This window comes from Dendrobates tinctorius, unplaced genomic scaffold (assembly GCF_039654945.1).
Source record: "Dendrobates tinctorius isolate UK_male_01 unplaced genomic scaffold, ASM3965494v1 ptg000274l, whole genome shotgun sequence".
In the NCBI taxonomy this organism is placed as follows: domain Eukaryota; kingdom Metazoa; phylum Chordata; class Amphibia; order Anura; family Dendrobatidae; genus Dendrobates; species Dendrobates tinctorius.
This window is the reverse complement of record NW_027361941.1, coordinates 202833-219195: the sequence shown is the minus strand read 5'-3', so window position 1 is coordinate 219195 and position 16363 is coordinate 202833. Positions and strand designations below refer to the sequence as shown.

At 44.3% G+C, this 16363-nt stretch overlaps 1 protein-coding gene across 1 annotated transcript in view; it reads left to right on the top strand.

Annotated features, from left to right (window-relative positions):
• Positions 1-302: 302 nt before the first annotated feature.
• LOC141072521 (uncharacterized) overlaps positions 303-16363 on the top strand; it is a 92381-nt gene continuing 76320 nt past the window's right edge. Inside the window, exon 1 of the mRNA XM_073559793.1 lies at positions 303-338. Coding sequence (XP_073415894.1) covers positions 303-338 — 36 coding nt within the window. The remainder of the gene's footprint in view (positions 339-16363) is intronic.

Sequence of the window (16363 nt, the reverse complement as noted above, 5' to 3'; positions counted from 1 at the left end):
TTCTTCCAGCCCCCCAAAAACCACACCAATTATTTTATTAGGAGTTTTAAAAAAGATTCATTAACAGCAAAATTAACAGAAGAATGAACCAGAAAATAACCATTATCTTATGAACAGCCCCATGTCAAATACATGCAGCACGCAGTGCTTAAAATAGAGTCCACCTGAGGAAAATGGCAACGTTGGTAATACCAAAAACCTGTGTGCAGCAAAAGATGGTAAGGTCCTGAATCAAAAGAAAAGATAAAAAGAACTGACAGGGCAACTCACTTTTTTAGGACCCATAGTTGAAGAATGAAGCAATGACAGAGGTGCTTGCACGGCAGGGTAACCACGAGGTGAGTGGTGTAAGCTCGCTCGCTTGTAACTCAGATCTCGGCTCACATCATAAAGCTGACAGAGCGATGGCTCGCATCTCGCAAAATTCATATGTCGATGCACTCGTTAGTCAAGGTATTACTATAATGTACTGCTTTTTATAAATTTTATAGAAAACAGCAACTGCTTCTGTTATTTAGCCTTAACCCAGAGGCAGGTCTAGGGGAGGGCAGGAGGGGTATCTGCCCCCGGTTCAGCCGGCAAGGGAACACCGTTGATCCGGCGGTCCGAGGAGATTTCCCGGAGGTTGCATTATGGGTCAGGCAGACTATGAGTCGGCTGTTCTCTGAGACGGATGTCAAGCTCAGAGAAGATGAAGTGCGCCGGATCCCAGTGATCAATTGTACTTGCATTTTTCAGACGGACTGAGCACAATTGAAGCCCTGACCACCGGGATATGGCGATGTCAGCAAAGTGATCAAGTCATGTGATCACCCTGTTGACGTCATTCGACGGCGCCTCAGAGGCGCAAACAGCATCGGTGCTAAGTGCTCCAATGGAACTGAAGAAACTAACGATTTATTGTAATGGGGTTGGGGAAGATTTGAATACACAGCTTGGGGGGCAAGGAAGAGATGTATGCGTATACAATATGGGGAGAGGGAAAATCTGAGACAGCAAATAAACCCTAACTAAAGTCTACTAAAATATAACCTTTATTGATAAATTATATAATAATAAGATTAAAGTGCAATTAGAAATACAATAGTTGCTGATAGTAGAGGGATAAATTTAGCCAGACCATTAGCCAGCAGGATAGGTATACTGTATAAAGCAGTAGAGCTATCACTACTGGGATACAATTTCCCAGGTCCTGGAATATAAGGTATTTATCTGGCCAATGGGATACAATTATCCAGATTTAGAGACAATGTATCAGTGACCATTCACTTACAGGATATAACTACACAGATTTAAGAGATAGAGGACTAAATAATAGTGTTATTAACAAGTCTCTACAGGGACACAGTTACCCAGGACAAAGCTCAACCTCTCTCTGTAGTGTTGTATATTGGTAATCGATGGTAATTGGTAATGCCAACTTGTCAGTTGTTATGTGCGGAGACTGATCGGAATACTGACGGACATGTTGTAGCTCGTATTCAACTACTGCCCTCTGCTGCTCACAAACACTTGCCAACATATGTAATGTGGGGTTCCAGAGTATGGTCATGTCGCACACCAGTGTGTGAACTGGCACTTGCAAGAGCTGCTGAAGCACTGCTAGATCAGCGGCAGCTGTAGCTGTCTTGTGGAAATGTGCGCTCACGAGGCGTTCCTTCACAAGTCGCTCAGGCAAATCGGGGTGTTATGCCTGTGTGGTAACTCACTTGGGAAAATAGGTTATACACTAAATAGCTGCAACTGACCCTGATGGTTCTTGTACAGAATAGATCTCTTGGCACCGCAGTCCCTAGTGATGCCTACGGGGCAGAGCTAGCCCAACCACAGACTAGAAGATGGCAACTTGGACCTATCTGCCTAAAAGGCTCTCAAATTGCTTCATGTTCCTTCTAAAGAACTGGAGGGCAGAGCAGAATGTGAATTCAAGTATTTATTCCTTCCAGATTAAATATTAGAACATCCATGGTACAAGATTAAAAACATGTTCAATCTGACGCGTTTCTGGCTGAAGACCTTAGTCGTAAAATAATCTTGTACCATAAATGTTCTAATTTTTAACCTGGATGGAATAAAGGTGACTTGAATTTTATATTCTTCTGTGATGCGCTTCCTTCTTTTCTTATGTATCTGTCACCAGTAGTCAACAGTTACTGGATTTAGTCATAACTGACTGACGAAGCGGCGATACACGTGGGGCCTCTTCCCACTCTCCCTTCTTGTCCCCCTCCGGACTTCTTGCCGCCCCCATGTCAGTGTCTGGCTTTCTCATTTTGGGTGATCATACTTTTATTTCATTATAGCATTCTCAGTCAGTTATGCCCATTTTTTGACGTCATCTGTGTTGTTACAACTATTTTAGGGTGACTTCTTTGCATACATGCTTTGGTATATGTGGGAGTCTCTATTTTCTGACTGTTTATACCTGTCCAATGGGAAATGATGTTGATTAGTCGTATCCTGCATGTGCCATCACCCATTCTGTTTATATTTGTAGTTATAGGTTCATTTATCATTATCACCGTATGACACATGTATTTTCTTTCTGCATATGCTGGGGGGCGGCCATTCACCCATTACATGGGTTGTATTTAAGGCTTATGGGCCTTTTGGGGAGTTTTGGGCTATTGGTTTGTTGTGTATTTTAAATGTTTTTAAAGTTACCATGTCCATGATGAAATAAAGGTTTTTTCACTTTTGTATATACGGAGGTGTATACCGTGTTATTTGCCTTTTCTTTTTCTCCGTGTCTTTTGGCTTCATTAGTTTATAGGCTAGGTGTTGTACTCTATTTGGGATTATTATTGACATTAGTGTACCCTTTTTTTGGTTAGTGTTGGTCTCATACTATATACAAAGCGCTATGTGAGGGCTGATATTGAATATAGAGAGGATATGTGGGGGCTCATACTATATATAGAGAGGCTAGGTGGGATCTTACAATGTATGTGGAGGGGCTATGTAAGGGCTCATACTGTATGTAGTAAGCTAGGTGTGAGCTCTTACAGTATATAGAGGTTTAAAGGGGGCTGTATATGGGTTCACATGGTATGTAGGGGGTGTCAGCATATTTAATTCTACTCAATATTAAGTTATACAATTATTATTAATATAAAGTAATAATTGTAATTAATATGTTATGGTCTCTCATATAGCCCATTGGGAAAATTAATAGCCCAATCCTGGTATATAGTAACACTGTCTATAGTGTCCTCCCCTATTTACTGGCCATTTATCCTACAGCAGCATGTCCACCTCCACATCCAAATGATCTTCTGTAATACTGGGATATATGGGTTATTATTGTTGATTTATCACTGTTCACATCAGTGGAAACTACTCCGGAATTACAATGTATGGTAATAATGACATTGTGGCATTTTTTGAAAGTTTTTGGCTGGTTTCACATTTGCGTTTTTTTTCGCGGTAATTTAGCGCTAAATAGCGCATGCGTTTTTTTTTCCTATACTTTGCATGGGATGCGCTTATGTGCGCATACACATGCGTTTGTACGCGTTTTACCGCGCATGCGTTTTCTTGCGGTATGCGCTCGGGCGCACAAAATGCAACTTGTTGCATTTTTTGTGCGTCCGATTTGCCTCAAAAAAACGCATGCGCGCGCAATGCGTTTTTTTACAGCAAGACACCCATTATAAGTCTATGGTGAGCATATGTGCGCATTGGCATGCTTATGTATGCGTTTTTTTGCACATGCGTTTTTTTTTTACCATTAGTTTAGACAATGGAATGTAGGGGTTTGGGTAAAGTTAGGGTTAGTTAAGGGGGTTTAGGGTTAGGGTTAGGGTCAGGGTTAGGGTTAGGGTTAGGGTTAAGTATGGTTTGGTTAAGGGTTAGGGTCAGGGTTAGGGTTAGGGTTAGGGTCAGGGTTAGGGTTAAGTATGGTTTGGTTAAGGGTTAGGGTCAGGGTTAGGGTTAGGGTTAGGGTCAGGGTTAGGGTTAAGTATGGTTTGGTTAAGGGTTAGGGTCAGGGTTAGGGTTAGGGTTAGGGTCAGGGTTAGGGTTAAGTATGGTTTGGTTAAGGGTTAGGGTCAGGGTTAGGGTTAGGGTTAGGGTCAGGGTTAGGGTCAGGGTTAGGGTTAGGGTTAGGGTTAAGTATGGTTTGGTTAAGGGTTAGGGTCAGGGTTAGGGTTAGTGTTAGGGTCAGGGTTAGGGTTAGGGTTAAGTATGGTTTGGTTAAGGGTTAGCGTCAGGGTTAGGGTTAAGTATGGTTTGGTTAAGGGTTAGGGTTAGGGTTAGGGTCAGGGTTAGGGTTAGGGTTAAGTATGGTTTGGTTAAGGGTTAGGGTCAGGGTTAGGGTTAGGGTTAAGGTTAGGGTTAGGGTTAGGGTCAGGGTTAGGGTTAGGGTTAAGGTTAGTTAGGGTTTGGGTTAGGGTTAAGTATGGTTTGGTTAAGGGTTAGGGTCAGGGTTAGGGTTAAGTATGGTTTGGTTAAGGGTTAGGGTTAGGGTTAGGGTTAGGGTCAGGGTTAGGGTTAGGGTCAGGGTTAGGGTTAGTAAAGTCATGGTTTGGGTTAGTGTGAGGGGCCACCTAATGTTGGAAAAAAATGCAAACGCGGTAAAAACGCACTAAAAACGCATACAAACGCATAAAAACGCTGCGTTTTTTTCATGCATGCTCATAAAAATGCTTGAAAAAAACGCAGCAGTTGTATGCTTTTGTATGCGTTTTTCAATGCGTTTTTTTTTTGCGGGAAAAACGCGCTGCAAAAAAAAGCAAGTGTGAAACTAGCCTTAAGAGGTCAAGATGGATAATTAGAGTCAATTTCATTTATATGGTAATGAATGGGTTGTATGGCCTGCTCTGGTCTCTGTAAATAACTGCTGCTCCTGCTGCTGATGTCACGGAATGTTGAGGTTTCTGGCTCCGCCCCCTTGCCTTATGACATCACACACATTGTGTATGGAGCTGCAGAGCCAACATTCCGTCTGACAGTTGCAGACGGTGGAGAGAGCGGTAAGTCGGCTCTATGTCATCTCTTGTTGTGTCCTTCATTCTCTTCTATCATCTATTTCTCATTTATTATTTATTCATTATGGAGTCTTTATTCTATATAATACAAGCAGGTCCAAAATAATTAGTGAACCCCTCAGATTAGGAGCTGTCCAAGCTTTACAGCACTTCTCCCAATAGTAAAGGGAGATGTATAGGGTGTGACGGGATTTATCTTCAAGCCCAGAAATGACAGCGATTTACCGATTATCCATCACATGATTCTGGCTTCTGACTTTCTTGCTCATCAGCTCCATAGATTAGTTATAATTGAGAGAATCCCCTCAGCCAGAACTGGAACATGACGACTTCTCGATTTTTAGGCCATGTATTGTTAGAGAATCATCCAAATCTGGGAGATTAAAGTTACATCCTGTAAAGGGAACACGTGTAACATGAAGATAACTATGTAATTGTCGGATGTTATTGAGACATATAGTAATATACAGTCCAGATCAAAAATATAAATCCAACCAATATTGGGAAATCCTTGTACAACACCGATGTATATACATATTAGCTCCATATGCAGTGAAGCAGTCAGATCTTCCCCCACATTGGAGGATTCATAGCGTTTGATCTCTAGTATATTGGGCAATGCACTTCAATGGAAGGGAGGTTCTTGGCTCCGCCCACATTAGCTCTTATTTGTCATTTCACGGAATGTTTTGGTGGTTAGTTTTGCCCCCATAAGCTACTACTTGTGATGTCACCAAATGTTTTGGTTGTTGGCGTCACCTCCATTAGCTTCTACTTGTGATGTCACTAATGCGGATAGTAGCCCTTCAGAAGACAATGGCGCTTGACTGCCTGTTAGCAGGTGAAGGGGGCACTTGCGCTGTTATAGGTGAGCAATGCTGCTCCTAGAAGATGCACATAATTCAATAATGGATAAAGTAAAGGAGCTGCAGCAAAAAGCTGGAGATATATCCAAGGAGGGATGGAATCCCTTTTTCTGGATGGGGTCTATCAGAGTTGGGTTAAACAATTTACTCTCAACTTTTCAAAAGCCAACACAGTATTGGTAGTGATAGGATTGGTTGTATTGAGCTTGATTGCCTGGAAATTATTAATGTGATGTGATTCTCACTGCAGGAAATTAATTATATATTGGAGCCACTGGAAGACACAGGCGGAAGAGGGACACTGTGCATGAACAATATATGGATCCTTTGCAGCCCAATAACTCATCATAATGCCCAATTTCATCTGCTTTGGAGGTGGAAATGGGTCCCCTTACCTCTAGGCCTGTGGGCAGTTGCACAATTTGCACCAATAACATGTCCAACCCTGTCCACCTCTGAATGGAACCACAGCTACAGAGGTGACCGTCTGATAGCCTAGCTCGACTACCCACCTCTCCTGAAGACCCTTTCAGCTTTTTGAGACTTGGGGTGCAGCTGTGGGACCCTATTTTCAGAGATGATGTCCTCCACCCAACAGTTTGAGCAGACACTCCTAAATGAGTAAATAGCCTGAGATCAGAAGGGGGCGCATAGCCCCTCACTGTGTCACTGAGGATGATAGCATTCTCCAGGGATTACTCTGGACTGTTTCTTGTGGTGGGATGCAGGTCTGGACAGCTGTCGTCATCCTATTAGATAGATAAGAATTAATATACACTCACTGGCCACTTTATTAGGTACACCATGCTAGTAACGGGTTGGACCCCCTTTTGCCTTCAGAACTGCCTCAATTCTTCGTGGCAGAGATTCAACAAGGTGCTGGAAGCATTCCTCAGAGATTTTGGACCATATTGACATGATGGCATCACACAGTTGGCGCAGATTTGTCGGCTGCACATCCCTGATGCGAATCTCCCGTTCCACCACATCCCAAAGATGCTCTATTGGATTGAGATCTGATGACTGAGGAAGCCATTTGAGTACAGTGAGCTCATTGTCATGTTCAAGAAACCAATCTGAGATGATTCGAGCTTTATGACATGGCGCATTATCCTGCTGAAAGTAGCCATCAGATGTTGGGTACATTGTGGTCATAAAGGGGTGGACATGGTCAGCAACAATACTCAGGTAGGCTGTGGCGTTGCAACGATGCTCAATTGGTACCAAGGGGCCTAAAGAGTGCCAAGAAAAAATTCCCCACACCATGACACCACCACCACCAGCCTGAACCGTTGATACAAGGCAGGATGGATCCATGCTTTCATGTTGTTTACGCCAAATTCTGACCCTACCATCCGAATGTCGCACCAGAAATCGAGACTCATCAGACCAGGCAACGTTTTTCCAATCTTCTACTGTCCAATTTCGATGAGCTTGTGCAAATTGTAGCCTCAGTTTCCTGTTCTTAGCTGAGAGGAGTGGTACCCAGTGTGGTCTTCTGCTGCTGTAGCCCATCTGCCTCAAAGTTCGACGCACTGTGCGTTCAGAGATGCTCTTCTGCCTACCTTGGTTGTAACGGGTGGCAATTTGAGTCACTGTTGCCTTTCTATCAGCTCGAACCAGTCTGCCCATTCTCCTCTGACCTCTGGCATCAACAAGGCATTTCCGGCCACAGAACTGCCGCTCACTGGATTTTTTTTCTTTTTCGGACCATTCTCTGTAAACCCTAGAGATGGTTGTGCGTGAAAATCCCAGTAGATCAGCAGTTTCTGAAATACTCAGACCAGCCCTTCTGGCACCAACAATCATGCCACGTTCAAAGGCACTCAAATCACCTTTCTTCCCCATACTGATGCTCGGTTTGAACTGCAGGAGATTGTCTTGACCATGTCTACATGCCTAAATGCACTGAGTTGCCGCCATGGGATTGGCTGATTAGAAATTAAGTCTTAACACACAGTTGGACAGGTGTACCTAATAAAGTGGCCAGTGAGTGTATGTGTGTTTATGCTTTAAAGGTAATCTGTCACCCTCCGAGACGTATATGACCTATTAATATGGGCATACAGGTAATAGAAATGTTATGCTAGACCTACCTGTATGACTCATATTAATAGTCTTGTGAATATATTATGTCTTTATGCTAAAGATCAGCCCAATAGCTCATCATAATGCACAATTGTATCTGCTTTGGAGGTGGAAATGGGTCCCCTTACCTCTTGGCCCGTGTGCAATCTCACAATTTGTACTAATAACATGTCCACCCCTGTATAGTGCCATAGCAAGGATGACTACAGCTACAGAGGTGACCGTCTGATAGCCTAGCTCGACTACCCACCTCTCCTGAAGACCCTTTCAGCTTTTTGAGACTTGGGTGGAGGACATCATCTCTGAAAATAGGGTCCCACAGCTGTACCCCAACAGTTTGAGCAGACACTCCTAAATGAGTAAATAGCCTGAGATCAGAAGGGGGTGCATAGCCCCTCACTGTGTCACTGAGGATGATAGCATTCTCCAGGGATTACTCTGGACTGTTTCTTGTGGTGGGATGCAGGTCTGGACGGCTGTCGTCATCATATTATATATATTAATTCTTATCTATGTGTGTTTATGCTTTAAAGGTAATCTGTCACCCCCCCGAGACGTATATGACCTATTAATATGGGCATGCAGGTAATAGAAATGTTACACTAGACCTACCTGTATGCCTCATATTAATGGTCTTGTGGCTATATTATGTCTTTATGCTAAAGATCAGCCCAATAACTCATCATAATGCACAATTTTATCTGCTTTGGAGGTGGAAATGGGTCCCCTTACCTTTTGGCCCGTGGGCAATTTCACAATTTGTACCAATAACATGTCCACCCCTGAATAGTACCATAGGAAGGATGACTACAGCTACAGAGGTGACCGTCTGATAGCCTAGCTCAACTACCCACCTCTCCTGAAGACCCTTTCAGCTTTTTGAGACTTGGGTGGAGGACATCATCTCTGAAAATAGGGTCCCACAGCTGTACCCCAACAGTTTGAGCAGACACTCCTAAATGAGTAAATAGCCTGAGATCAGAAGGGGGTGCATAGCCCCTCACTGTGTCACTGAGGATGATAGCATTCTCCAGGGATTACTCTGGACTGTTTCTTGTGGTGGGATGCAGGTCTGGACGGCTGTCGTCATCATATTATATATATTAATTCTTATCTATGTGTGTTTATGCTTTAAAGGTAATCTGTCACCCCCCCCGAGACGTATATGACCTATTAATATGGGCATGCAGGTAATAGAAATGTTACACTAGACCTACCTGTATGCCTCATATTAATGGTCTTGTGGCTATATTATGTCTTTATGCTAAAGATCAGCCCAATAACTCATCATAATGCACAATTTTATCTGCTTTGGAGGTGGAAATGGGTCCCCTTACCTTTTGGCCCGTGGGCAATTTCACAATTTGTACCAATAACATGTCCACCCCTGAATAGTACCATAGGAAGGATGACTACAGCTACAGAGGTGACCGTCTGATAGCCTAGCTCAACTACCCACCTCTCCTGAAGACCCTTTCAGCTTTTTGAGACTTGGGTGGAGGACATCATCTCTGAAAATAGGGTCCCACAGCTGTACCCCAACAGTTTGAGCAGACACTCCTAGATGAGTAAATAGCCTGAGATCAGAAGGAGGCGCATAGCCCCTCACTGTGTCACTGAGGATGATAGCATTCTCCAGGGATTACTCTGGACTGTTTCTTGTGGTGGGATGCAGGTCTGGACGGCTGTCGTCATCATATTATATATATTAATTCTTATCTATGTGTGTTTATGCTTTAACGGTAATCTGTCACCCCCGAGACGTATATGACCTATTAATTTGTGCATACAGGTAATAGGAATGATAAGCTAGTCCTACCTGTATGCCTCATATTAATGGTCTTGTTATGGAGAAATGTTACATTTTTTTTAAGTTAATGAGTTCTTCCAGGCACTGGGGCTTGCATTGCCTGGAAGAAATCCCTGCCTTCTCTCTTCATTGTAATACTAACCCCCTCTCATGCACGGCAGTTTTGGCCCTGGAATCCCACTCCTGCGCCCTGCACTCCCCCAGAAATACATATCTCATCCTCCCTTCTATGGGTACTGCACTCAGGGATCTTCTGCACAGGTACCGGCGCCTTCCGCTCCAGTAATCTCTGGTGTGCGCGCCGACAAGGTGCATGGCTCAGGCGCAGGATTCTGGGGCTATTACTGGCGCTGATGGGAGGAGGGTAGTATTGTAATGAGGAGAGAGGGCAGGGATTTCTTCCAGGCAGAGAATGCCCCGGAGCCTGGAAGAAATCATTAATGTAAAGACAGAATATAACATTTCTCCACAACAAGACCGTTAATATGAGGCATACAGGTAGGACTAGAACCTATTACATGTGTGCCCATATTAATAGGTCATATATGACCTTGGCGGGGTGACAGTTTCCTTTTAATATAGATTGACTGAATACGTAGATGAAATGGCAACTGTAGGTAGCCAGGAATGGATGCCTGACATCCCTTGATCTATGTAGACTAGCTACATACTTCATGTAGGCAGAGACAGGGCCGCCATCAGGGCATTACTGCCCTTACTAGTGTATGGTGCCCGGTGAGCAGGAACAAAGGGGGGGGGGGTCGGACCTGCTTCAGTTCCTTAGATTGTGTGCAATACTCTTTGTTGTTTTTATATTATGTTTCTCTGATCTCACAAAATGACCTTATTTTCATAGTGTTATATGTTATTGTTATATGTGTTGTTTTTGTTTTGTCTGTTTTCTTTGTTTTCTCTTTTGTTATTGGCACTGTAATTTTGCACTTTATGTAATTGACCAAAGGATTTAACTAAATGACTCTTATGAAAATAGATTTAGTTAGCAAAATATTTAGTGGGAATGTGTTATGAAGCTTTTATGTTTTGGGCATTGTCCACTCTCTAGTTATTATTATTAACCAATGAGTATATTATTATTATTTATTGTTATAGCACCATTTATTCCATGGCGCTTTACATGTGAGGAGGGGTATACATAATAAAAACAAGTAGAATAATCTTAAACAATACAAGTCACGACTGGCACAGGAGGAGCGAGGACCCTGCCCGCGAGGGCTCACAATCTACAATTATATGAGATGATTAAAAGGCATTTAGTGCAGAAATTCCGCATAGCCTATATTTCTATTTCCCATATTTCATATTTGCTGCTGTAATTCAAGAAAGGCCATATTAGTAAGAGCCCTATCATCTCAAACACATTCGTGACCAATAACCAGAACATGGCCAATCCTTTTAATCATAGTTAAAAAAGTTTTGCAAGAATTGAGTTTAAAGTATGTAACCCCTTATATCATAAAATAATAAACAGAAACGACTTTTCTAATAGACTGGCACTTCCAGAAGAGATCCCTTATTAGCAGTCACCTCATTGTCATAACAAGCAGGATTACAATGAGAGATAACAGAATCCACCATTCCCAGTAGGTAATGTCACAGCTCACCTCTTCCCCCTTCCTGCACAATGACATCTGCATGAAACTAAACATGAGAACATGAATAAAAAACTCTCCCAAGGAAATAGAGTCCGCTATAATGTCTTATGATATACATACACATGTATATGTCCAATATCCATATCTCCAAACAGGCAAGAGAGCAGCTTCCATAAATGTTCAGGAAACAGAATACAATAATCTGCAATCAGAAATACAGATTATACAAAAGATTATAACAATAGGATTTCTATTAGTTTAAAAAATGTATGTGACACATTCCCTTAAAGAAAAATAAATAGAAAATATTCCTAATAAGATGATTGGATATTTTAAGAAACGTTTAATAGGTTAGAGTAGAGTAGGGCCCTGCCAGAAGAGTCTACCTTGTCGTGGTGGCAGGCTTAAAAAATCTGTTGGTCAAAACAAAAGCTGATGGTTATGTATGTGATATGGTTCCATGGGAACAGTTAGTGTGTGATTGGTGAGGATGGGGCAGAAGAGTTTTTCCAGGAGTGGGTGGTGGGACTGTGGAAAGTTTGAGGGGTGTAGGCGGGGCTTGAGTGGAGGCAGAACTGGGGTGGAGCCTGGACGGATTCTCAAGGGAGCCCAAAAATTTTGCCAGTATGAGGCCCTGAAATTCCTTTTGGCAGCCCTGATCAGGAACAAAGCTTACAAAATATGTGAGTTTCATTATCAAAATGGTGAGATAATGTGAAAGAAATGATAACTCCATTGTCTTACCCTTGATCTTAGTATCTCTTGGTACATGTATCAGAGATAGAATAACTGTTGTTGCTTTGCGATAGTCCCTTCTCCCATTTTCCTTTATTTTCCCTTGTTTCCTCTTTTTTTTTCCTTTTCTTTTCCTTTATTTTGTTTAACTCTATTTTGTATAATAATTAGCGATGCTGGATGAACCCGGTCGGACGGAGCGCAAAGAGAGGGGAATGTAGATTTAAAATCTTCTTTTATTAATGTAGTCCAATGTGATTAATAAAAGAAGATTTTAAATCTACATTCCCCTCTCTTTGCGCTGTCACTGCGTCACTAGATCCTTATACAGGGGTATAATGAGGCCTCACTGTACAGGAGAGACCGGAGCGAGAAGCAGGGGCCTGATCACAAGAGCTGACAATCTGAGGAGACAGCAATGCTGAATAACAGTCTACACTGCGTCACTAGATCCTTATACAGGGGTATAATGAGGCCTCACTGTACAGGAGAGACCGGAGCGAGGAGCAGAGGCCTGATCACAAGAGCTGACAATCTGAGGACACAGCAATGCTGAATAACAGTCTACACTGCGTCACTAGATCATTATACAGGGGTATAATGAGGCCTCACTGTACATGAGAGACCGGAGCGAGAAGCAGGGGCCTGATCACAAGAGCTGACAATCTGAGGAGACAGCAATGCTGAATAACAGTCTACACTGCGTCACTAGATCCTTATACAGGGGTATAATGAGGCCTCACTGTACAGGAGAGACCGGAGCGAGAAGCAGGGGCCTGATCACAAGAGCTGACAATCTGAGGAGACAGCAATGCTGAATAACAGTCTACACTGCGTCACTAGATCCTTATACAGGGGTATAATGAGGCCTCACTGTACAGGAGAGACCGGAGCGAGGAGCAGGGGCCTGATCACAAGAGCTGACAATCTGAAGAAACAGCAATGCTGAATAACAGTCTACACTGCGTCACTAGATCCTTATACAGGGGTATAATGAGGCCTCACTGTACAGGAGAGACCGGAGCGAGAAGCAGGGGCCTGATCACAAGAGCTGACAATCTGAGGAGACAGCAATGCTGAATAACAGTCTACACTGCGTCACTAGATCCTTATACAGGGGTATAATGAGACCTCACTGTACAGGAGAGACCGGAGCGAGGAGCAGGGGCCTGATCACAAGAGCTGACAATCTGAGGACACAGCAATGCTGAATAACAGACTACACTGCGTCACTAGATCCTTATACAGGGGTATAATGAGGCCTCACTGTACATGAGAGACTGGAGCGAGAAGCAGGGGCCTGATCACAAGAGCTGACAATCTGAGGAGACAGTAATGCTGAATAACAGTCTACACTGCGTCACTAGATCCTTATACAGGGGTATAATGAGGCCTCACTGTACAGGAGAGACCGGAGCGAGGAGCAGGGGCCTGATCACAAGAGCTGACAATCTGAAGAAACAGCAATGCTGAATAACAGTCTACACTGCGTCACTAGATCCTTATACAGGGGTATAATGAGGCCTCACTGTACAGGAGAGACCGGAGCGAGGAGCAGAGGCCTGATCACAAGAGCTGACAATCTGAGGAGACAGCAATGCTGAATAACAGTCTACACTGCGTCACTAGATCCTTATACAGGGGTATAATGAGACCTCACTGTACAGGAGAGACAGGAGTGAGGAGCAGAGGCCTGATCACAAGAGCTGACAATCTGAGGAGACAGCAATGCTGAATAACAGTCTACACTGCGTCACTAGATCCTTATACAGGGGTATAATGAGGCCTCACTGTACAGGAGAGACCGGAGCGAGGAGCAGGGGCCTGATCACAAGAGCTGACAATCTGAGGACACAGCAATGCTGAATAACAGTCTACACTGCGTCACTAGATCCTTATACAGGGGTATAATGAGGCCTCACTGTACAGGAGAGACCGGAGCGAGGAGCAGGGGCCTGATCACAAGAGCTGACAATCTGAGGAGACAGCAATGCTGAATAACAGTCTACACTGCGTCACTAGATCCTTATACAGGGGTATAATGAGGCCTCACTGTACAGGAGAGACCGGAGCGAGGAGCAGAGGCCTGATCACAAGAGCTGACAATCTGAGGAGACAGCAATGCTGAATAACAGTCTACACTGCGTCACTAGATCCTTATACAGGGGTATAATGAGACCTCACTGTACAGGAGAGACAGGAGTGAGGAGCAGAGGCCTGATCACAAGAGCTGACAATCTGAGGAGACAGCAATGCTGAATAACAGTCTACACTGCGTCACTAGATCCTTATACAGGGGTATAATGAGGCCTCACTGTACAGGAGAGACCGGAGCGAGGAGCAGGGGCCTGACCACAAGAGCTGACAATCTGAGGACACAGCAATGCTGAATAACAGTCTACACTGCGTCACTAGATCCTTATACAGGGGTATAATGAGGCCTCACTGTACAGGAGAGACCGGAGCGAGGAGCAGGGGCCTGATCACAAGAGCTGACAATCTGAGGAGACAGCAATGCTGAATAACAGTCTACACTGCGTCACTAGCTCCTTATACAGGGGTATAATGAGGCCTCACTGTACAGGAGAGACCGGAGCAGAGGCCTGATCACAAGAGCTGACAATCTGAGGAGACAGCAATGCTGAATAACAGTCTACACTGCGTCACTAGCTCCTTATACAGGGGTATAATGAGGACTCACTGTACAGGAGAGACCGAAGCGAGGAGCAGGGGCCTGATCACAAGAGCTGACAATCTGAGGACACAGCAATGCTGAATAACAGTCTACACTGCATCACTAGATCCTTATACAGGGGTATAATGAGGCCTCACTGTACAGGAGAGACCGGAGCGAGGAGCGGGGGCCTGATCACAAGAGCTGACAATCTGAGGAGACAGCAATGCTGAATAACAGTCTACACTGCGTCACTAGATCCTTATACAGGGGTAAAATGAGGCCTCACTGTACAGGAGATACCGGAGCGAGGAGCAGGGGCCTGATCACAAGAGCTGACAATCTGAGGAGACAGCAATGCTGAATAACAGTCTACACTGCGTCACTAGATCCTTATACAGGGGTATAATGAGGACTCACTGTACAGGAGAGACCGGAGCGAGGAGCGGGGGCCTGATCACAAGAGCTGACAATCTGAGGAGACAGCAATGCTGAATAACAGTCTACACTGCGTCACTAGATCCTTATACAGGGGTATAATGAGGACTCACTGTACAGGAGAGACCGGAGCGAGGAGCGGGGGCCTGGTCACAAGAGCTGACAATCTGAGGACACAGCAATGCTGAATAACAGTCTACACTGCGTCACTAGATCCTTATACAGGGGTATAATGAGGCCTCACTGTACAGGAGAGACCGTAGCGAGGAGCAGGGGCCTGATCACAAGAGCTGACAATCTGAGGAAACAGCAATGCTGAATAACAGTCTACACTGCGTCACTAGATCCTTATACAGGGGTATAATGAGGCCTCACTGTACAGGAGAGACCGGAGCGAGGAGCAGGTGCCTGATCACAAGAGCTGACAATCTGAGGAAACAGCAATGCTGAATAACAGTCTACACTGCGTCACTAGATCCTTATACAGGGGTATAATGAGGCCTCACTGTACAGGAGAGACCGGAGCGAGGAGCAGAGGCCTGATCACAAGAGCTGACAATCTGAGGAGACAGCAATGCTGAATAACAGTCTACACTGTGTCACTAGATCCTTATACAGGGGTATAATGAGGCCTCACTGTACAGGAGAGACCGGAGCGAGGAGCAGGGGCCTGATCACAAGAGCTGACAATCTGAGGAGACAGCAATGCTGAATAACAGTCTACACTGCGTCACTAGATCCTTATACAGGGGTATAATGAGGCCTCACTGTACAGGAGAGACCGGAGCGAGGAGCAGAGGCCTGATCACAAGAGCTGACAATCTGAGGAAACAGCAATGCTGAATAACAGTCTACACTGCGTCACTAGATCCTTATACAGGGGTTTAATGAGGCCTCACTGTACAGGAGAGACCGGAGCGAGGAGCAGAGGCCTGATCACAAGAGCTGACAATCTGAGGACACAGCAATGCTGAATAACAGTCTACACTGCGTCACTAGATCCTTATACAGGGGTATAATGAGGCCTCACTGTACAGGAGAGACCGGAGCGAGGAGCAGGGGCCTGATCACAAGAGCTGACAATCTGAGGAAACAGCAATGCTGAATAACAGTCTACACTGCGTCACTAGATCCTTATACAGGGTTATAAT